The sequence below is a fragment of the Acinonyx jubatus genome, chromosome B4 (genome assembly GCF_027475565.1).
Source record: "Acinonyx jubatus isolate Ajub_Pintada_27869175 chromosome B4, VMU_Ajub_asm_v1.0, whole genome shotgun sequence".
Classification (NCBI taxonomy): domain Eukaryota; kingdom Metazoa; phylum Chordata; class Mammalia; order Carnivora; family Felidae; genus Acinonyx; species Acinonyx jubatus.
The window spans coordinates 29,395,238-29,416,889 of record NC_069387.1 but is presented as its reverse complement, the minus strand read 5'-3'; the positions used below and the strand labels follow the sequence as shown (position 1 = coordinate 29,416,889).

The following is a 21,652-nucleotide window of genomic DNA, read 5'->3' as shown; positions in this document are numbered from 1 at the left end:
TGTTGAAGGCCTGGATTTTGTCCTCCAACTTTTGTCTGGTGTGGTTCACAGACGTGAGTATAGTTATAATAGACGTTTGAATTAAAACAACATGATATTGAGCATCACTGAAGGTTTGTTATTTGCTGTGCTAGAAACTTAAATAAAGAATCAGAAAAGGAGTAGTTCTGCTTATTGTGGTGTGAAGAGATGAAGAGCCAATGAAGGCCAAAAAAAAAAAAAATTAGCATTTTATTTTGTTGTAGGGAATATAGTTTCAGTGGATGAGGAAAGTATTTACATGAAAAACTTACTGGGAATGTACCATTTGAAGTAGAGAAGTCACATTTGAGTGTATAAATGTTTATTGAATGTGAGTAACTTAAGCTTTTGTACTCTTTGTGAAATTCAGAATAATAATTAGCTCTCCAATATCTTACAGTTAATGTACGATTTTTCTTTTTTTTAGAGAGAGAAAGAGAGTGAGCATAAGCGGGAGAGGGGCAGAGAGAGAGAGAGAGAGAGAGAGAGAGAGAGAGAGGGAGGGAGGGAATCTTAAGCATGGCTTGATCTCATGACCATGAGATTGTGACCTGAGCTGAAATCTGGAGTCGGTCAGGTAACCAGCTGAGCCACCCAGGCACCACTGTATGACTTACTTCATATTATGATTTCAGTGCTTCCTAAAAGGGGTCATGGTAGGTCATATTTGATTGTTGGAGAAGGAGATTGCAGTTTGAAAAAGTGCATTCAGCATTATATTAGGAAAAACAACAACAAAAAACACAATAGGAATGGATTTGTACTTGCTAAAGAAGCATGGATTTAAAAAGATTGAAAACTGTTTATTAAGTAGTCACTCAGGTTCTTATGTTTAGATGCCTATGACTAGTGAATGTGTTGGAGAGCAAGAAGAAAATTCAGAAATTAAGTAAAATGTAATCTACAGATAATCGTAATGATGTGTGTTGCTAAGAGCTTTTACATTGATCATTGTATTTAGATATTATTCCCACCTAGTGCTGAGTACAATGGGAAATTGATTTCTCCCTTTGTATAGTTTGTTTTAAAACATGTGTTATATATTTAAAATATTTGTAGTGCTGTTCTTGTTCCACTCCACTACAGGGCAGAGATGAGCTGTGGCAAAAGATATGGTCAAAATTTATTAGAGTTTTGATCAAGAAAGAATTTTAGAGTGATCTACCTAAAAGTAGGTAAAATTACACAATTTGGGAACATCATTTACAATTCCCCTTAATGAAAATAATGTGGAACAACTGTTACTTTCAGTGTTTATTGATGCTATTATAACAGGATGGTTAACATTTCACTTTTCGCTAGCTGCGTTCACAATTATCTTTGTAAACTTGCCCCATAGTTAAATTCTCAAACAAAACTCTTACTAACTTACTCCTTTCTCCTCCCAGGGAAGGGCCAAATCTATAGCCACAGGGAGTGTAGAGAAGGAACAGCTTACTAGGCTGGTTTGAAAAATATCTTTTTTTTTTTTTTTTTAACGTTTTATTTATTTTTGAGACAGGGAGAGACAGAGCATGAACAGGGGAGGGTCAGAGAGAGGGAGACACAGAATCCGAAACAGGCTCCAGGCTCTGAGCTGTCAGCACAGAGCCTGAAGCGGGGCTTGAACTCACGGACCGTGAGATCATGACCTGAGCCGAAGTCGGCTGCTTAACCGACTGAGCCACCCAGGCGCCCCAGGTTTGAAAAATATCAATTGCTAGGTAATGTTTTCTCTTTTGAGTGCAAGGAGGATCTTGGAACAATTCATTTCAGGCAACTTTCCATGCTCCTTTTGGATCAGCCTTTAATAATACGGCTTAACAGTTTTGTTAAAGTCTTTAGTTTCCTGCTTGTGTTTAAGTTTGTCCTTCTTCAGTCTTCGAGTTTATTACATGCCCCCTCAGCAGTTTTTTTTTAGTTTAATGCTTGATTGTTTTTTGTTTGCTTGTTTTGCCCTTACCAGGTTAACAGTTTATTATAAAAGGATATAACTCATAAACAGCCAGGTGGAAGAGATGCGTAGGGCAGGAAATAGGGAAGGGGCAGGGAGCTTCTTCCATGCCCTCTCCCTAAATCTCCACAGTTTACCAACCTGAAAGCTCTGAATTCTTTTTTTTTTTTTTCATTCTCACATAGGCTCTCCTTTTGGAAGGGTGGTGGTAGTCTACCAGTTACCTGTTTCCTAGATCACTATTGGCTCTATCATAATGTGTCTGATTGGCTTGAATTATTTTGAATTCGGTGTGGTTTTTCTCGTCCATGCTTTGCCTGCCATGTTGATTCTGTTGCTCATATTTAAGAGTTCTGTAGGGATTTCAACTTAAATTTCCTCCCTGAGTTCTCTATGCTTTTCCTCTAGTTTTGTTCTTAACTGTTTTTGACTGATTGCTAGAAGACCTATTTAAGATTTTCTAAGTCTCTTCAAGAATATAATGAATTCATCTAGATTTTCTCCTGGAAGATTCTTCACTTCCTTTAACTTTTCTTCTGTAGAAGTTTTTCTTGAATAAGTTCCATGCCCTTACCTGCCCAGCCCCCACCCCCCGCCAGCTGATTTATCTTTGAGGCTCTTTATGTGCCAACATGCAGTATATCCATTCTTTATCTTTCCTGTGCACTTGTGGACTGGGTGGTAGGTGATGGTGATCCATCTTCGATATTCATGTTGCCTTGGAGAAGGTGGGTAGAGTACTTACTAGTGATGAATTTTGCTTCAGTCTATTCAGTTATTGTCATTTTCTTAAAGCATCTAGTCCCGTCATGAACCGTTCTCAGGTTTCAAATCATTTTGTGAGCCTGTAGCTTTGGAGCAGACTAACCTTTGTTGTTGGAGCTCATTATCTTCAGGTTGATGCCACCTTTGGGTAAGAAGGGGTCAGTGCTCATAAAAAGCACTCTTTTATTCTGGGCAGGAGTAGTGAATTATAGAAAGGTTTCTAGTTGAGACTACTGTTCTATTTCTCCGCATTAGGCAGAAAAAGACTTCTAGTGAGGTATTAGTTGCATCTTCACATTGGAGTTTTTAGCCTTTTCTCTTTCCTATTTTCTCTCTCTTTCTTTTTTTCTTTTTTATCCTTTCTGCTAAGTTTTTGTTGATCATTAATTTTGGCTTATTGTTTGGGTCATAAACACTTTCATAGTCACCAGCACATACATCTTCCTGCCAGACAAAGGGAAGTAAAATGTTGACTTTCAATGTTCTTCTTGTAGGGGAAAGATGCTCTTGCCTCGGAGGAATGCATCCTCCCTCTCACCCTGAAATTTGATGGAATAGAGATCAGTAGCATTTCTGAGCACCTTCCATGTGGACTTGCCCATCTGTCTGCTCTCTGTGGGGAGAAGTGGGAAGAGCTGTATGTGAATTCTCTGAGGCTTGCAGTTTGGCTCTGTGTTGTTTTTATGGTCTACATTGATATTTAATACTATTCTTTTAGAATATTTTAGATTTTAGAAAAATCTAGATTTAGATTTTAGAAAAATATTTATTTTTTCCCTTTTAAAAAGCAGATACAGAAAATAATGATGGTGGGAGAGACTTGATGAATACAACTTTCTTATGTTTTTAAGAGAGATTTATGATATACCATAATGTAGGTATCCTCATCTTTTCTACCATTAAGGGGAAAAGATTTTAAAATGCACCTAGGCATAGGGGCGCCTAGGTGACTTAGTTGGTTGAGCATCCTACTCTTGATTTTGGCTCAGGTCATAATCTCACCAATCTCATGGTTTGTGGGACCGATCCCTGTGTCGAGGCCCATGTTGGGTTCTGTGCTGACAGCAGAGCCTGCTTGGGACTCACCCTCTGCCTCTCCCTGGCTCACATGTGTGCTTTCTCTCTTTCAATACATAAAAAAAAAGTTAGGACATAAAAAAGGAAGTAAATTCTATTGTCTGAAAGAGCATTTGAAAAGTGAAAACCCTTAACTTTTTAAGTTTTATTTATTTATTTTGAGAGAGTGCATATGTAGGGGAGGGGCAGAGAGAGAGAGAGGGAGAGAATCCCAGCAGACTGTGCATTCAGTGTGGAGCTTGAAGTGAGGCTTGAACTCCCCAACTGTGAGATTAACCAACTGAGCCACCCAAGCACCCCACTCTTAACTTTTCTTATTAGAAACCTACTTATATTGAAAGCTTGAGCTTTTGAATCAGACCTAGGTTCATATTCCAGCTGTGTCTAGCTTTATCTGGTATAGTAGATATGTAATAAATACTTGCTGACTTGAATTTTATTGGTTGTATTGAATAAAAATGTACCCTTTGCAAATATTTTATAGGAAGAAATCTTTTGTGGATGACTTCTTTTTGTACTAGTTGGCTTTGGGCACCTATTTTAAAACTTGAAATAACTGTAACTCACCGTATTTTTTAAAGTAATTTTTCTGTAAAATGTAATTGTTTAATTTCTATAAATTTAGTACATAAAAAGTTACTGAAGATGTTATATGTAAATACAAATGCCAAATGATTTATTTGTGACAATGTTAAAAACATTAAGTATATATTTAGAAGTTTGAATAGAACATAAAATCACACTTAATTTGGTGGATAAAGGTGAGTTTAGAGTGGAGATTAAAATAATTATGTGCAGTTTTTGACAATGTATGCAGTTCAGGCTATTAACCACGAAAATGTTATTGTTTGGGGGAGATGTTTAAGATGATTTATTGTTTAAGGAATGAATTATGACCCCTTAGATAAACTTGAATATGGTAAAAAAAATAATACTAGGGTAAAATGTCTCCACAGAAATAAGATGCAAAACCTGTGGGTACACTCATGAAATTTGACAATTAAAATAACTTGTTAGCCTCCATTCAGTTTGAAGCACTGAGAAATAAACTCACAGAACATTATAAATCCTTTCCATTTCTATGCTTTGAGTCAGTTCTCGCACTGGACAGATATTCTTTTTTTTTTTTTTTTTTTTCAATAATGACTTGAGTAGGCCTTCAAAAACTTAGTTTCATGAAGCACAAATCCAATCTCACAGCTTGTGATTCAGACAGTCTGATCTCCATTATACCTGTGTGACTCTGGAGAAGTTATTTAACCTCTCTGTGGTTTGGTTTCCTCATCTGTAAAGCAAAGGTAATATCATTGCCAACCACAGAGTCTCTTGGGACAGATAGCTGTTATTATTTTTTATCATTATTATTATTATAATCATTTGAAGGTGAATTAAAAGTGAGATAACTTTGCTACAAATTACCCTAAATCATCAAAACTCAGTGTATTGTGTTATTCTTGTCTGTGCCTGCTGTATACCTACTCTGGCCCTGTAAATGAACAAATAGATCTTCCTTTTGTGGAACTACAAACAGGACTACAAACAGTCCATGAATGAAATCCCACTGGTGTAGAGCATTCAGATTCATGTTTCTACTGGTAAGATGTCTTTTCAGGGAAGTTTCCTTCTTTCAGCCTCTCCTAGGTTTGCTTCTCCTTGACAGAAGCCTCAAGTCTTCTATTTGTATTAGGTATGTTCTCTCCTACCCTGATCTTGTGTAAGGTAATCTGTGATACTGATGTTCATAAATAACCTGTATTTTGCCTAATGTAATACAAAAATTGAGATTTTGCTGCTTTTATTATTTTACATATAAATTGTTAGGAATCCAAGTGTTAGAACATGTATTTAGTAGAATAATCCTTAGATGTGGAACCTAAAATAAGTCATCTAGTTATATTTAATTAATATGATAATTAGTATCTAATATTAAAGCTTCTGATTAAACCTTATTGTTAAACAGCATAGAAAGGTTTTGATAAGTCTCTGGATATAATAATGAACATTTATCTGTTCTTGGCAGTCGTGTTATTTCCAACTCTTATCCTTTCTTCCAAATCTTGTTTCCCCCCTAATGTGGATCAGTCAAAATTTTTCTGGTTATAATTATGAATGAAAAAAAGCAAAATCTTCAAACATAGTTCAGAAATTTGGAGCTAGGCATTGTGTCCATTCTCTTAACTCTGTGCTATCCTGTTAGTGAAGTGCTGGGCATAACACACTCCTTGCCCTCCTTAAGCTTAACTGGTTTGGGTTTTGTTTTTGGTTTTTGGGTACCTCAATATTTTCAGTTACCTTTACCTTTAGTTTCTTTACTAAATATGAAGATACTGCACTTCATACAAAGAACGCCAAGCACTGACTTCCAGGAGATGGGTATTTATAAGACAGACAGGTTAGCTTCACACAGCTAGTAGATGGATAAGAGCTACATGTATCTTAAATACTAAATTACAGTGTTGTTTTTTTTTAATTTATTTATTTATTTTGAGAGAGAGTGCACATGTGTGCCATTTGGGGAGGGAGGGAGAGGGGGAGAAAGGGAATTCCAAGCAGGGAGCCCTATTCGGGGCTCGATTGCACAAACCTCAAGATCATGACCTGAGCCAAGCTCAAGACTCTGATGCTTAACTCACTGAGCCACATAGGCACCCCTTCAATACTAAATTTTTAAAACAGATTGTTTATATTTGATTTAGTACATGCATGTGTGTCTGACTTAAAAACCCTCCACAGTTCTTGCCATCATCAGGGTCTTCAAGAGTTCATGCAGATAAAACTCACACTCTTTTCTAGCTGTTCTCTTGAGTCTTTCGACTCCAGTGGCCTTTGAGCACTGAATTAGAGACCCCGTCTGTCCTCACCTCCTCCTGGCCTCTTCTCTGATTGCAGCCAGTGCTTCTGGGAACAGTTCGTTTTATGACTCACTTTTGGTTGACTGCAGCATGCCTCAGGTTCCTCTTGGGACCTCCCTTGTCTGTCTGTGGGGTGAGAAGCTGGTGTAGCCTTCTGGGCAGATGCACTGTAGTTCTTGGAAGTGTGGGGGAATTAATACTCCTTGGGGCAAACTTTTACCTGTGGGGACTAGAATTAATTAATGTACTTCTCCACATTGACCCTCTTCTGGACACAGTTTCTGTATGCTTCTCAAAACTTCTCAGCCAGATCAAGCCCCCAGGCACCCCCATGGTAAATAAGTCTCCTGAATTGGCTGTCTCCGTTCACTCTTTTTAGTATCTGTGTCTTTCCCTGGGGTCACCTCGGTAATAATAATCGCCTGCACTCCTGTTTTTGTCTCAACCTCTACTTTCAGAAGGAACTCTGGCCAAAACAATTGCCCAAAGCTGTAGCATCACTTAGACCTTTTTACCTAAGACTGCCTGTCTCTGAAATGATAAACCTGTCCTTATTTTCCAGCTCTCTTCCCTCCCCTGTTTACATGAGCCCCTTTTCTCTCACCTACCTGTTGTGCTCTTTGTTGTTAACTCTTTGTCAGCAATGCCAAGGCCTCCTCAGTGCCTGCACTTGTTCTGTAAACCAATGGATTAATGCAGTGATTTCGAAGTGAAGTCTGAGAACCCAAGGGAAGTAGTCTCAGTGATTTGAGCTGTAAGAATTTGTAAAACAATGTTGTGCTTTTGTGCTAATAATTGTAACAGTATGCAACCAACATCTGGATTATCTGGTTGACTACCTTGTAACAGAGTAATTATTATTTTAGTGCCTAGTTTGTATTTGCATATGTAAATTTTGGTTCATAATGTGTGAGAGCCAGGACTACGAAGCATTTTATATCTAGCTTTAAGTTGGCTGTATATACTTAAATGAATTGAAAATTGGTATCACTAGGGTGTCTACAGTAACTATTTTCTATTTAGAGAGGATCTGCACATTAATTCTGAGAACTCTTCTGGGCTTCTGAGTAATGTCAGAGAAAAATGTCATACAATTTAATATAGTTCTGCAAAACTTTTTGAGCATTGACTTTGTGCCAGGTGCTTCTAGGTACTAAAGCTGAATAAGACACACCAAGCCTCTGTCTTCTTGGAGCCCGGAGCCCATCAGGAAAGATGGGTGTGAGCAGGTAGTTTCGAGTGTTGCAGATGGGCCTTTGTAAGCCCTCAGCTCTGTGATGCTGCTATACGCATTCCTAGTGTCCTCCAGCCTTCAGCCCCACCTACTCCTGCCCTGCCCCTCCTGCAGAAGGGACCTAGGCTGCCCTGCTCTGCACTGACTGAAAGAAGCCCCTCTCCTTGGGCTCCTACACTCACCCACACTCTGGATGCTCGCCCTCTCCATACCATCAGTTACCCTCTCCTGTGTCTTCACCTCTCCAGCTCGCCTCTTTTCTGGAGTGTTCTTTCCTTCACAGTCTCCTCTGTTTCCTAGTTTCGGTTGTGCCTCTATGCCATCCACTGTTGGGTAATCATCTCTGACCCTGACCTACCTCCTGAGATGAGGATCTGTGTCTTAACTTCCCCGTAGGTGTCGTCCTCCCTTGCTTCCCCTCAGGCTTCTCACCTTTCGCAGATCTGTAGCTAAGACATTTTTGCTCCTCTAAATTCATTCTCCTTCTGCCTTCTTTTTCAAAAATGGTGATTCTTTTCTTTCTCACACTTCCTTTTCTAAGCAACTGTCAGGCCCCACTGGGCTACATCCTAATCGCACGTTTGTCTTCTTGTTCATCACTACCGTGTGAGTTCATTTAGGCCCAACCTCAGCAGTGAGAGTGGTGCCCGTTTGTAGCTCTTGTCTTGACCCTCCTCCCCTCCCTCGCTGATTTTCTGCCATGAGTGTGTTTTGTGTGTGTGTGTGTGTGTGTGTGTGTGTGTGTGTGTGAGTGTATGTGTGTGGCATGTGCTGCTCCATCCTGTGGTGTCTCCCTGCTGTGTATCGGGTAGTATCTCAACTGGGCATGGCTGGCTGGCTGCAACCTAACTCCTCCTGCCTTGCTGTCCTCGGTTTCTCTTTTTCCCATCTCATAACTTAAGTTTCAGAAATGCATAAGTGTGTTAAGATTCTTTTTGGCCTTTATGATTTTTTAAGATTTTAACATAATTTGTAGTTTAGAAAATTACAGGGATAAAAATATTCCTTCCCACAGACTAGATTTAGCTTACAAATAGCATATAGATACATGTTTTCTAGTCTTTCTTCTGTAAAGCTAGAGCGAGACAATCCCAGTTGGGTGGTGAGGGTTGGGGAGTCACCCAAACATGTATGTTTAGAAATAAGATTGGAAAGAAGTTATCTAATTCTTCTCGGGACTCCATGACTTTGCACGTACTAACCTCTTGCCTCGAACACTTCTCTCCATTTGCCTGCCTGGTTCCCATATGTCTGCATTTCTAGTGTTGCCAAACTCATGAAGCCACTGAACGTGGCTAGGCAGATTTTGGTGTCCTCAGTGCACTTTGTCCTTATTTTCATTACAGAAACCATCATATCATATTGTAATCATTTGTATTTTTGTCTTGGAATGGAAAATTCCTGAGACAGCAAATTTTGTATCTCCATATATGGCACAAAACCGGACATAGTTGGCAGAGGAGGAACTTCCAGAGCAGTGGGGGAGAAACTAGGAGAGCCCGAGGACTAGAGTGCATTAAGAAAGAATGGCGATGTGTATTAAGTGCTTTGTGTGAATTCTGTGGGTGGCAAACTGATGTATCTTGCAGAATACGTATTATAGGCAGTCAAGACATTTTTGAGTGAATGAATAAATGAATGCAGACAGTAAGATAAGTCCTGGAGGGTTCTCTTTTGCAAGAGCAGTTTCACATGCATGGTAGGAAATGGACACCAGTTACAGCTGGTTGAGGAGGGAGTAGGGGATTACAGAATGGAGAACAGTGTAGATAACTATTTCTAGGCCTTTGATTTCAAACAGGAGACAAAAGATAGGATCAGGATAATGCCTGGAGGCATCTCTCCCTGTTGGCCCCTCATACTGAACTGTTCTGCATGGAATGCCTTTGGTAGGAAACTCCTTTGCTTGCGAATCAGTGGAGCACAAGCCTCACCTACCGAGCTTGTGGTTTTAGGCCCTGGTGGGCATCCAGGTAAATCTAAAGTGGATACTTACAAGGCCACACTTGGAGAAGTGCTTCCTGAGGAGGTTCTGAAATGCTGCAGGAAGCTCTTGGGGTGTCCTTCTTCTCCCCACCCATGCAGGAGTATCTAGTACCTTCAAGAGCTGGATTGACGGGGAGGCTGCTGAATCTTCTGTGCCATTTCCTCCGCATGTCCTGCTCTCTGTGGCGCACTTTCTTCCTGGCCACTTCTAACCCGGTCTCTTCTCAGCCTTGTCCTCACTGCTCTTTACTCTTCATTGCTGCCTTCTTCTGTCTCCAGTGGCTTCTCTGTTTCCTTGAGGGAAAGACTGGCCTTTTACAGGCGTAACCAGCCAATGACAGTGCCTCTCTGTGTCTTGTGAGTGTGCTGACCAGTCACAGGAGAGTTGACAAGTGTCCTTGAAACTGTTCTCAGCTCCTGTCCTGTTCTCTCAGCTGCTCTTCAACACTAAAGCCTTGTTCTGCCTTCTGGGTCTGGAGCTCTTCCAGAAGGCTGATCTCTGGCTTGTCAAGGTTTGCAGAAGGAAAAGGACAGGGTGGTTAAAGTAATATTTTAAAGGTACATAGCATAAGGTTGCGAGGCTGACTAATAATAGAATGTTTCTGTGACCTAGTAACTTTAGCTTAGTGGTAACCCTCTGAATTGTGTAATATTTTAAAAGGTTTTTCAAAGCAGTCTAGTGGTCATGAAGTAGCCTGAGGAATATCCTGAGGAAACACATATCAGCCCATATATGGAACAAATATTTGTTCTGTTCACTTTGTGTAGAAACTGCCCAGATGGTCCATTCATCACAGTCTTAATGTTCCAGGCCCTTTTTGTCATAACTTTGGAATTGATAACATTATGCAAATTGCTTAGAATTTTAGTCTATGTGGATTTATGGCACATAAACCTGTTGGATAGGCCACAGAAGGCAAACTGCAGGCATGGCCTGTTTCCATGACACTCTGCCTCTGTCGGTCTTTCGGATGCAGTTACAAGTGATATGTAAGCAAAACTATAAGCTCGTGGCACAGCAGAACTTTCTGGTCTGAGCACAGTGTAGAGTATGTAGCTACGCAAGTTATTCTTACTGCTCTTCTCTGGGAAGCCAACAGAGAAAGCTTAAACAGCATTTAACAGCAGAAGAGGCACAGGAATCCTGGGGTGCTCTGAGCACAATTTTGAAGCACTCTCCCAGAGCAGTGGGAATAGCATCCTAGAATAGAAGCTTTTGAAGCTAGAGGTTTGTTTGTTTGTTTGTTTGTTTTTTAAGAAATGTTTTTCCTACTAAAGGAAATTTACCAAGACAGAAGAAAATCCAACACAGTTACGCAGCCATAATTGTTTTTATGAAGAAAGTGAAAAGAAGAAAACACTATGACAGTTTTAAGACAAAGAAACCTATTATTTTTATATTATGTGTATGTACTTTATGTTTGTACACTGTAATTTTTACATACATGTCATCTGAATATGTACTTTACATTCAAAATCATTTTAAAAACATTTTTGGTCTATACTGTATTTGGTTTTTGTATTCTTGTGGGAGAGGCAGATATTCATGCATAATTGGCTCCTGGTCCAAGAACAGTAAACAGTTAAAGGATAGGGTTAGTGACCTGTGGCGAGACCCATCTTTGACCAGCTCTGCTAAAGTGTAGATTAATATTATGAAAATGGAAAATAGTCCTATACCTAATGGGTGCAGGTTGGGATAATTCTGAATAATATACAGGATAATACTTAATTTATCTTTGGAGATTCTGGGAGACATTTAAGCCTCTGTCAGGTCTTCTTAAGCTACCCTCCCAAACTTTTTCTTTTTAGGTCTCATTTGTAGATCTAGAAATTACAGGGAATTGAATGGAATATTTCACTAATCCCATGCATAGAAGTTGATTTATTTAAAAAGATAACTAATTCTAGGAGATCAGACTCAAAAATTAAGTCAGGCCTTCCTTGTATAGGATGTTGGTCTTAGCCTGAGGAGAAATGGAAATTATTGAAAAGTTGTAATCAAGGGGGTGAACCGTGAGGATTTCGACCGGTTCACTCAAAATTCAGTATTGAGGTAACGGAGGCATCTGATGTGGCTGGCTGTGTGGCCCCCATAGGAGCCACAGAAGGTAATAGGCATAGAGAGAGATTCCATGGAACAAAGACTGTTAATAGCTTTTATGGTGTTAGCGAATACTTGGCACTTTTTTGAGCACTGTTAATTAGATGTTAAAATATATTTGATAGGGAGAAAGGCAAGAATGGATTCAGGGATCTGGCACGGAAACTATTGTAGAGTAAGTGAAAGATGAGGTAACTGGGAAGGGGAGGTGGTGGGAAAAAGGATATAAAGAAGGATGGCAGAAGAAATGGTCTGAGAGGTATTATATTTATGAAATCAACAGAAGATAAGGTGACTGGGAATGTTTTGTGTTTAACGTGTTATCTTTTTTGTTATTTTCTTAATATTTAGCCATGTACATTTTGTATTTCAGATGAATTTACAACTGATTTTCTGGATTGGACTGTTCAGTTCAATTTGCTGTGTGTTTGGCCAAGCAGGTAAAAAAAAAGTTTTCTGGTTATCTTTTCGTTTCAGTGTCTTGTATTACTTCTTGATCAGTTAGATTCCATCATGCTGCTCCTTCTGAAAGCCCTGCAGCGCCCCATCTCACTCAGGGTGACAGGCAGTGTTCTCACAGGGGCCTGCAAGGCCCTTCGGCATCCGGCTCCTCTCGCTGCTACCACCCAGAATAGAGATAAGGCCAGTTGGCTAAGGAAATGCCGAAGCGACAGGAATACAGTACGCTACAGAAAGGTCTTTTAAGATTGTAACAGAGGTTTAAGTGAGCAGAGAGAAAGCAAAGGTGTGTAATGTATTAGAAAATAAAGTAAATGTGTAGGATGATGGATTATGAACAAGCCATTACTATCACAACTGATGTTCTAGAAGATGTTCTCCCTCTTTGATCATAAAATCTTGGCAAAATGTTGGCATTATCTAGAAGATGAATAAAAAGTAAAGCTGAAAATGTATTTAATCCTCTTACAAACCATGGTGCACCCACCTCTGGAATAATGGATGTGTAGTTCCCTCCTCCAAATCTCAAAACATACATTACATGTGACATTTATTTGATCTCAGGACAGGAAGGAGTTACTACATGGAAAAATGAAGGAAGAAACTTTAAAGGAAATTAATGATAATGTTGATTTACTTAAAACCAACAACAACATAAAATCTCAAAGTGTGTAGATGTCAGAACACCATCATCTTCTCAACAAGATGAGAAACTCAATAAAGGTTTAATTTCATTAGCATGTGTAGAGACCTAATAAAAACAGATGAATGCCATAGAGGAATCATTTGCAAACAAAATTTACAAAACAAATGGTCAGTAAAATATGGTAAGAATGAAACCTTAAATAAGTGACAAGTGAATTGATACTCTAAGTTATATGGATTAAATGAGTAAAAGATTTTTTATATTAAAAAAGTACTTGGAGGCGCCTGGGTGGTTCAGTCGGTTGAGCAGCCGACTTAGACTCAAGTCATGATCTTTTGGTTCATGAGTTCGAGTCTCTCATCAGGCTCTTTGATGACAGCTTGGAGCCTGGAGCCTGCTTCGGATTCTGTGTCTCCTTCGCTCTCTGCTCCTCCCTGCTCCTGCACACTCTTTCTCTCTGTCTCTGAAAAACATAAGTAAACATTAAAAACAGTTTTTTAAAAAAGTACTTGGTGCTTGCTGACGGTTTGGTGAACATGGTATTTTGTATACTGTTTGTGGGATTATAAATTAGAATATTACTTTTGGATAGAAGTTAGTGTATATTAAGAATATTAGGGGCGCCTGCATGGCTCAGTTGGTTGAGTGGCCGACTTCAGCTCAGGTCATGATCTCGCAGTCCGTGAGTTTGAGCCCTACGTCAGGCTCTGTGCTGACAGCTCAGAGCCTGGAGCCTGTTTCAGATTCTGTGTCTCCCTCTCTCTGACCCTCCCCGTTCATGCTCTGTCTCTCTCTGTCTCAAAATAAATAAACGTTAAAAAAAAAATTAAAAAAAAAAGAATATTAAAAACATTAATAGTTTTCCACTCAGTGTTTCTATTGTTTTTCATCTGTGATAAGGAAATCATTAGAGTTTTACATTGTGAGAATGGTCACCACAGTGGGTACATATATGTGCATATATGTTTATATTTGTGTTTGGAGAATTTGTGTGTGCACGTGAGCAAGTGTGTGAATGATGCACTTATGCAATTGAAAAAAATCTAAATTTGTCCACCATTAAATAGGGTACATTAATATAGTGTAATATATAACCATTAAAAGGCATATTTTTGAAGATTTTTTTTTTAAAGTTTATTTTGAGAGAGAACATGAGTACCTGAGCGGGGTAGAAGCAGAGAGAGAGAGGAGAGAGAGAGAATCCCAAGCAGGCCCCATGCTGTCAGTGCACAGCCCATGATAGGGCTCAATCTTATGAACTATGAGATCATGACCTGAGCCAAAATCAACAGTTGGACACTTAACCGACTGAGCCACCCAGGCTTCCAGTTCCAAAGAACTGGAAATGAAACAGGATAAAGTATAAAAAGTAGTATGCAAAATATGTATTCTCTATATAAATAATGTCTCTATGTGTGGTTCCTTGCTATTTTTTTTTTTAAATCTGTCTTTATAGAAAAAATACTGGAAAGAAATATACAAAAGTGTTACCAGTAGTTATCTCTTAGGGAGTAGATTATGGGTGATTTTTTTGTTTTTTATGCTTTTATATATTTTCCAAATTTTCTATTATGGGTATATGTTAGGTTTATAATTAGAGAATACACATTGGAGACAGACCATGTTAGTGCTTACCACAAGAAAGGCATGCTGATCCTTAGGTAGGGTCAAAGAAATGTGAGACATACTTTGGACATAGAGCTTGAAAAATCATGAGATTGTGGACTGGATGAATTGGGCTTTTCAAGTATTTACATACTAAAAATAAAAGGAAAGCAGTTGCAGATGCTTCTGGAGGTATGGATATGGTAGTATGAGTTAATTGAAAATAAATAATATCTTACCCAGTTGTAAGAAAACTGACAATTATGACCATCAAACAATAGATCCTGAAATTATGCCTTTGAGGAAAAGAATAAGCGTATAGATTACTGGTACGTAGTCTGCTCTAGAAGACAAGAAAAAGATCACTATTTTTTCATGGCTCTCTATGCCAAGGTAATCTGAAATCACCAGTCTTTGGAGTACATCTGGATCAGTTCAGTAACTATTATGTAACATAACATAACATAACATAACATAACATAACATAACATAACATAACGTAAGGTAACATGATGTGATATGATATGATATAATATAATATATAGTACTATAATATGTAACAATATATGACATATTTTGTTATTCATATTTAATATTTATATATGTTGCATTTTAATCATTTTTCATTATTTTCTCTCTTGAAACTTCAAGTAAAATTGTCTGTTCTTTGTTTCTCCTGACAGATGAAAATAGATGTTTAAAAGCAAATGCCAAATCCTGTGGAGAATGTATACAAGCAGGGCCAAATTGTGGATGGTGTGTAAATTCAGTAAGTAAGATTGCTCAAGGCATTTACTGTCTAGTCATTTACTGTTGCCCAATTTTGTACCCTTATGAAATGTTAGATATGATTTTCACTTAAATCAGTGTTTATCGAATAAGTATCAATTCTGTGTCTAACACTATGTGATGGTCTGGAGGTGTGCTATTTAAACACAGTAGCCACTAGGCACATGTAGCTATTGAGCACTTTAAATATGCTCCAAGATGTTCCAAATTGAGAATTACTGTAAGCCCCAGATACATCCCAAAGTTTGAAGACTTAATGATTTAAAAAAACATTAATAATGTTGAAATGATAATATTTTGTATATATTGTTAAAATTAGTTTCCTGTTTCTTTTTATTTTTTCTTTTTGTGTGGCTACTAGATAATTTTAAAGTACGTTGGTAGCTCGCCTTTGTGGCATGCATTATATTTCTATTGAATAGCCTCCCATAAATCCCTAGCCATTTAATTTGACTGTTGTAGATTTTTCTCTTTTTTTGACAGGAGAGGTAGAAATTAACCTTCCTAATTATATTTGAATTAAAACTAAAATAGAATTGATTTGCATCCTAATAAAAGCCCATTGAGGTTAGGGTTTAAATTTTATTCAGTGGTCATCTCTGTACAGTGCTTACTTGATACCTTTCAGAAAGCTTACTAATGTTAAATGAAAAAGTAAATGTATGAATGAATGAATCAAAACAGAATAAAGGGAAGTCATTTTGAGGATTTATAATTTATTCAAGGGTAAATAATATCAGAAGGTCAACGGTTAATTGCTTGATTTTAGTCAGACATTTGACCCCACACATTTCAACTGCCTGTTTGTAGCTGTACGTAACTGGTCAAATATCAGATATTTTGTATGGTTTAACCATATGAAAGGGAAAATCAGAGGTTTTTGTTTTGTTATTTCAAAGTTTTCCTAGTGACACTTTCTGTTCTCATAAAAATGGTATTCTGGAATTCAGTTGGAGACAGTGGAAGAAATAGGGAGTGCTCTGAGTTTTGTCTCAGGTAAGGCTTGCTTGCCAAACTGTTCTTAAGCCTTTGATATTTGTGGCATAATTCTTAAATTATTAAAGGGTATTTCAGAATGTGTTTAGTGAAACTTTGAGTGTTACAGTCTTAAGTTTTCCACGCTAGGCTCCTGTGCTTTGGTAGTATTTTAGGTTTGATAATACAAGAAAGTAGTTCAGCTTTGAATTATCTGACCTTTGGTATTCCCTTCCAGGTGCTTTTCTAGTTACATAAATGCTCTTTATGTAACTGATCAAAAAAAGTAACTGATCGAAACCATTGTATATTCTTTGTATTTAAATATCCTCATTACACAGCACTGTGAGATTTGTAGATAGTAAACAAATACCATATGAAATTGAAGATAAAGTGACCCAAAATAAAAGGCATTTCCTCATTTTCCCAGTGTCAAAATTAAAAAACAAAAAAAACAAACAACTCTGGCCTAGTACAATTATATACAATTTTTAGGGATATATGTGAAATAGTCAAATGTCTATTATAATAATTGATTGTTATAGGTACACATTTTGAAGTGACACATACCCACCCATACACTAAGGTCATTGTTTTTCTCCTCTCTCAGATTTCATGAAAAACTTTCATTCAGAGATTTTACGTGCATCTTAACAGCAGTGTTTTTGCTTTCACTGAGATACTTCTTCAGTCATCTGATAATATTTTTATTTCCATCTAATTTGTTTGAGGTATAACACATTTTGAGGTCATATCACTACTGGAAATTTTACCCCAAGCCACAAGTACCATTTATATACCATTCAGACCTTTTTTATTTTTATTCTTTTAAAATGCACTCTGTGGAAATATATTCATGACCTTGTCAGGTAATCAAATTTTACTGCGATTATTGTTTTGTATTGTCACATAATCACCACCGTGATTATTGTTTTTAAAAATAAATTTTAAAAGGCTTATTTAAAATACTAGCCAATACTTGAAATTTTTTCAAACCTCTAGGAATACTTACTAATTCTGTGTTAAGTTTCTTGGTCTCATTTTTAAAAATTGTATCATTAATTGAGACATCTTCAGGCTAATGAGAGACTTATATAAGATTTTTCTAAGGGAAATTTTGGGAAAAAAATACTTATCCAGTGTTTGGGTATATACATTATTAGTGGCCATTAAGCATTCTGAATAAGTGATTTCACTGAAGAAATTCCTTTGATTAAATACTTATAATTTGAAAGTGGGACAGTTAAAATGTACATTTAAGTCAGTCCTAAATATTACCAAAGTAATAAATTTTTAATAATATATTAACAAAGGTATTACTTTTCTAGAGAATGAGTTTGTTTGTTTTTAAACAAGAGCATATGATTTGGGTGAAGAGGGTATTTTGTTTAAAAACCAAAAATGAGGGGCACCTGGGTGGCTCAGTCGGTTGAGCATCCGACTTCAGCTCAGGTCACAATCTCACGGTCTGTGAGTTCGAGCCCCGCGTCGGGCTCTGGGCTGTTGGCTCAGAGCCTGGAGCCTGCTTCCGATTCTGTGTCTCCCTCTCTCTCTGCCCTCCCCCGTTCATGCTCTGTCTCTCTCTGTCTCAAAAATAAATAAACGTTAAAAAAAAAAAAAAAAATGAAGTGTGTTAGTTGTGTCACTTGATTTTTGCATTTAAATATTGCATGTTTGCAATTATGATTAAACAGAATGTTTGGCTATTATACTTACTATTTATACCTATATTTTGTATGTCACTTAGACATTTTTACAAGAAGGAATGCCTACGTCTGCGCGATGTGATGATTTAGAAGCTTTGAAAAAGAAAGGTTGCCATCCAGATGACATAGAAAATCCCAGAGGCTCCAAAGATGTAAAGAAAAATAAAAATGTAACGAACCGTAGCAAAGGAACGGCAGAGAAGCTCCAGCCGGAAGATATTACTCAAATCCAGCCTCAGCAGTTGGTTTTGCAGTTGCGATCAGGTACAGAAATCTAATTGCATGAATACCTTTATTTCAACAGGAGCTTTTTGACAACTTTATATTTTCCATCAAGGGGTTTTCACATATGGACTGGTACTCACATAGAAATGTGGAATGTGTCAAAGTTTAGAAATTTGTAGCAGACATAGCAATCTGCAAGTCACATATACTTGAAATAATAAAGGTTGCCTCATGTTCAAAGCAAATTCTGTTAAAGAGTCAGAAAGTATTATATTTAATGGGTTTTAAAAATAAAAGTATCCATCCTGAGGTATAATTACTTAATATACAGACAACATTCTAACCTGTGTTTTTCCTTGTATGTGTTTAATGTTGTGAAAATAGTAAGTTTTTATGAGAATTTGTGGCAGTCCTGCATCTGAAAAAAGAAGAAAAAAGCCTTCTTCCTCCACTTCCCAGTTTCCGTCCCTTTTCTCTCAACAGAACGGTGCACACTTGTGGTCTCCATGACTTCCCCTCTTGAGCACTTTTCAGTCTGCTTCTCTACCTGTTTTGGCAAAGCTCTACCATCACTTTGAACCACCAAACCTAGTGGATCCCTGTCAGGGCCTTTTTTCTTCTTTTAACCTTTCTGTACCGTTCCTTGAAACTTCTTGAAATGCTCTCCTCTTGGCTTCAGCAGTAGCACTCCTAGTTTTGATCTCTTAACATTACTTTCCAGTCTCCTTTTTGTGTCTTTTTTCTTCCTTCCTCTTTGTAGTACAGTTAATTGTTGCTTTTCCCTCGTAACTTTAAAGCCATTTGTGTGCTGTAACACAGCATTTCTCCTAAGCCCCAAACACATTTACTCAGCTGCCTACTAGAAATCTGTATAGAGAACATCCACAAGTTAACAAACAATGAGTTTTCACCCAAACCTTCTCTTTCTTCTGTGTTTTCTAAATGCATTTTACCTTCTGCCTCTTTTATCCCTCGCCTCTTCTTCTTCCTCATGGTTTCAGTTCAGATCTTCATGTCTTCCTCAAGGATTTTTGCAGTAGTTTCTTAACAAGGCTATTTGTCTCTACAGTTCATTTTTAAAACTTTTTTTTTTGCCAGGTTTTCTGAAGTAAAAATCAGATGATGTTTACTTAACATATAAACAGAGTACAGAATGTCTTACAACTTCACCCTCTAGAAGTCAGGTATACTCTCTAATGTGCCCTGCCTTACCCACCCCAGTTTAATTTATGCAGTTTCATCTATCTCTTGTCCTTGGTCATAGTTATAAATCTACTGTTTGTCTGTCTTGCCCATGGGAGTATTGTCTTTTTCATCTTGAATGCCCAGTGCTTAGCATGGTAAGTATTTGTTGAATGAAATGGAGTATACACTCATTTAGTTAACCAGTGAAATTCCCAGGTTTTTGTAAAGATTATGGCAGTGGGGTGTCTGGGTGGCTCAGTCGGTTGAGCTTCCGACTTCGGCTCAGGTCATGATCTCATGGCTCGTGAGTTCGAGCCCTGCGTTGGGTTCTGTGCTGACAGCTCGGAGCCTGGAGCCTGCTTCAGATTCTGTGTCTGCCCCTCCCCTGCTCATGCTCTGTCTCTCTCTCTCTCAAAAATAAAATAAACATTGAAAAAAAAATTCAAAAAAAAGATTATGGCAGTAATACATTTCATTTTATAGTGTTTATTTTTTGAATCCAATTTGGTTTTTCTCATTTGCTTTTGATTGCTGGAAACTAACTTCGTTTTCTAATCTCTGTTTAATTAGGGGAGCCGCAGACATTCACATTAAAATTCAAGAGAGCTGAAGACTATCCTATCGATCTCTACTACCTTATGGACCTCTCCTACTCTATGAAAGACGATTTGGAGAATGTCAAAAGTCTTGGAACGGATCTGATGAATGAAATGAGAAGGATTACTTCAGATTTCCGGATTGGTAGGGATATCAAGAAAACTAATAATTTTCATTTGTCTAAGTCTTGGCAATTTTGTTCTTCATCACATACTTATGAAATAAACAGGCCAGTTTTTAGCCTTTTCTGTCTGAAAGGAAACCTAATCCTGTCACATATCTAGTAATCTTTGTCCCTTCTTGTTCCTCTGTTACTTTATGCTACCATGTTACTTAACACACATTATACCACCATAGATAATGAAACAGGGACTTATTCCATTCATGTGTTGTATTATAAACATGTTGAGTACTCAAATTGTAATTCGTTACTAATTAATGACTACACCTGTCAGTACAGCCTAATCTCATTTTACACCTGGATTTTTTGTGTTAGAATGATCTCCTTTCCAAACTTTATTATTAAAACCTTATTTCTCATTAAAGAAAAAGGTTGACTTCTATGTGGTAACATACTTTATTCTTTTTAATGCAAGTTCGTGTCTGTCCAGCCATCTATCCTTCTCTCTACATGCATTTTTCCTTTACAGGATTTGGCTCATTTGTGGAGAAGACCGTGATGCCTTACATTAGTACAACACCAGCCAAGCTCAGGAACCCTTGCACAAGTGAACAAAACTGCACCAGCCCATTTAGCTACAAAAATGTGCTCAGTCTTACTGATAAAGGGGAAGTATTTAATGAACTTGTTGGTAAACAGCGCATATCTGGAAATTTGGATTCTCCAGAAGGTGGCTTTGATGCAATCATGCAAGTTGCAGTTTGCGGAGTAAGTGCATTCATTTCCTGCAAAGGGCTATTGTATGAATTTTAGGTGTGATTTTACTCTCAGTACAGAAACATTACCTACGTATCAAATCATCCTTCATTATCCCAGAGAAGTACAGAATTGGATCCCTTAAATTCCCTCCAGCTACACAAGTGTTTTGTAAAAGCATATTTAATCATTACGTCCTTATTTCAACCAGGCAATTACTTCTTTTATACGGGATTTTAAAAGCCAGAATGCTCACCATGTGAAACAGTGGGGCAGTTTAGCTATGCTTGGCTAGCATTCTAGGTGTTTAGAAGAGGCACAGGTGTCCTGACTTTCTGGCTTGTGCCAGAGATGGAATTGATCTTGTCCAAGTTATCACCAGGAGAATGAAAAGAGCTCAAATGGAATTGTATCTCCAATACCATTTTCCTTTGATCAGTTTTCTTCTCATTGTCTTTGAAAGATGCCTTCCTGTGTCTTAGTAATTCAAAAAGAACTTTTTAAATTCTGCTTTGTAATCTATATGAACATATATATTTGGAGAAGCCCTACAATATTAATAATTGTATTTATTTTTTGAATTTATTTTTGAGAGAGAGAACACATGAGGGGGGGA

At 37.7% G+C, this 21,652-nt stretch overlaps 1 protein-coding gene and 1 long non-coding RNA gene across 5 annotated transcripts in view; one reads left to right on the top strand and one right to left on the bottom strand.

Moving 5' to 3' along the window:
* The window catches only part of ITGB1 (integrin subunit beta 1), a 46,500-nt gene that overhangs the window by 5,172 nt on the left and 19,676 nt on the right, over positions 1-21,652 (top strand). For all 3 annotated transcript variants that reach the window (XM_027073767.2, XM_027073768.2, XM_053225511.1), the window contains exons 2-6: positions 12,346-12,412; positions 15,366-15,451; positions 18,194-18,416; positions 20,133-20,303; positions 20,810-21,048. In XM_027073767.2, the coding sequence (XP_026929568.1) occupies positions 12,346-12,412; positions 15,366-15,451; positions 18,194-18,416; positions 20,133-20,303; positions 20,810-21,048 (786 nt within the window). The remainder of the gene's footprint in view (positions 1-12,345; positions 12,413-15,365; positions 15,452-18,193; positions 18,417-20,132; positions 20,304-20,809; positions 21,049-21,652) is intronic.
* LOC106967347 (uncharacterized) lies at positions 1,481-10,634 on the bottom strand. Of its 2 annotated transcripts, none has more exons than XR_003425309.2 (3): positions 9,879-10,634; positions 7,257-7,400; positions 1,481-3,332 (listed from the first exon to the last, which is right to left on the bottom strand). It is a non-coding gene; the product is annotated as an uncharacterized LOC106967347 (long non-coding RNA). The 2 variants fall into 2 exon arrangements; XR_001428926.3 differs by having other exon boundaries at positions 1,481-3,258; positions 9,879-10,627.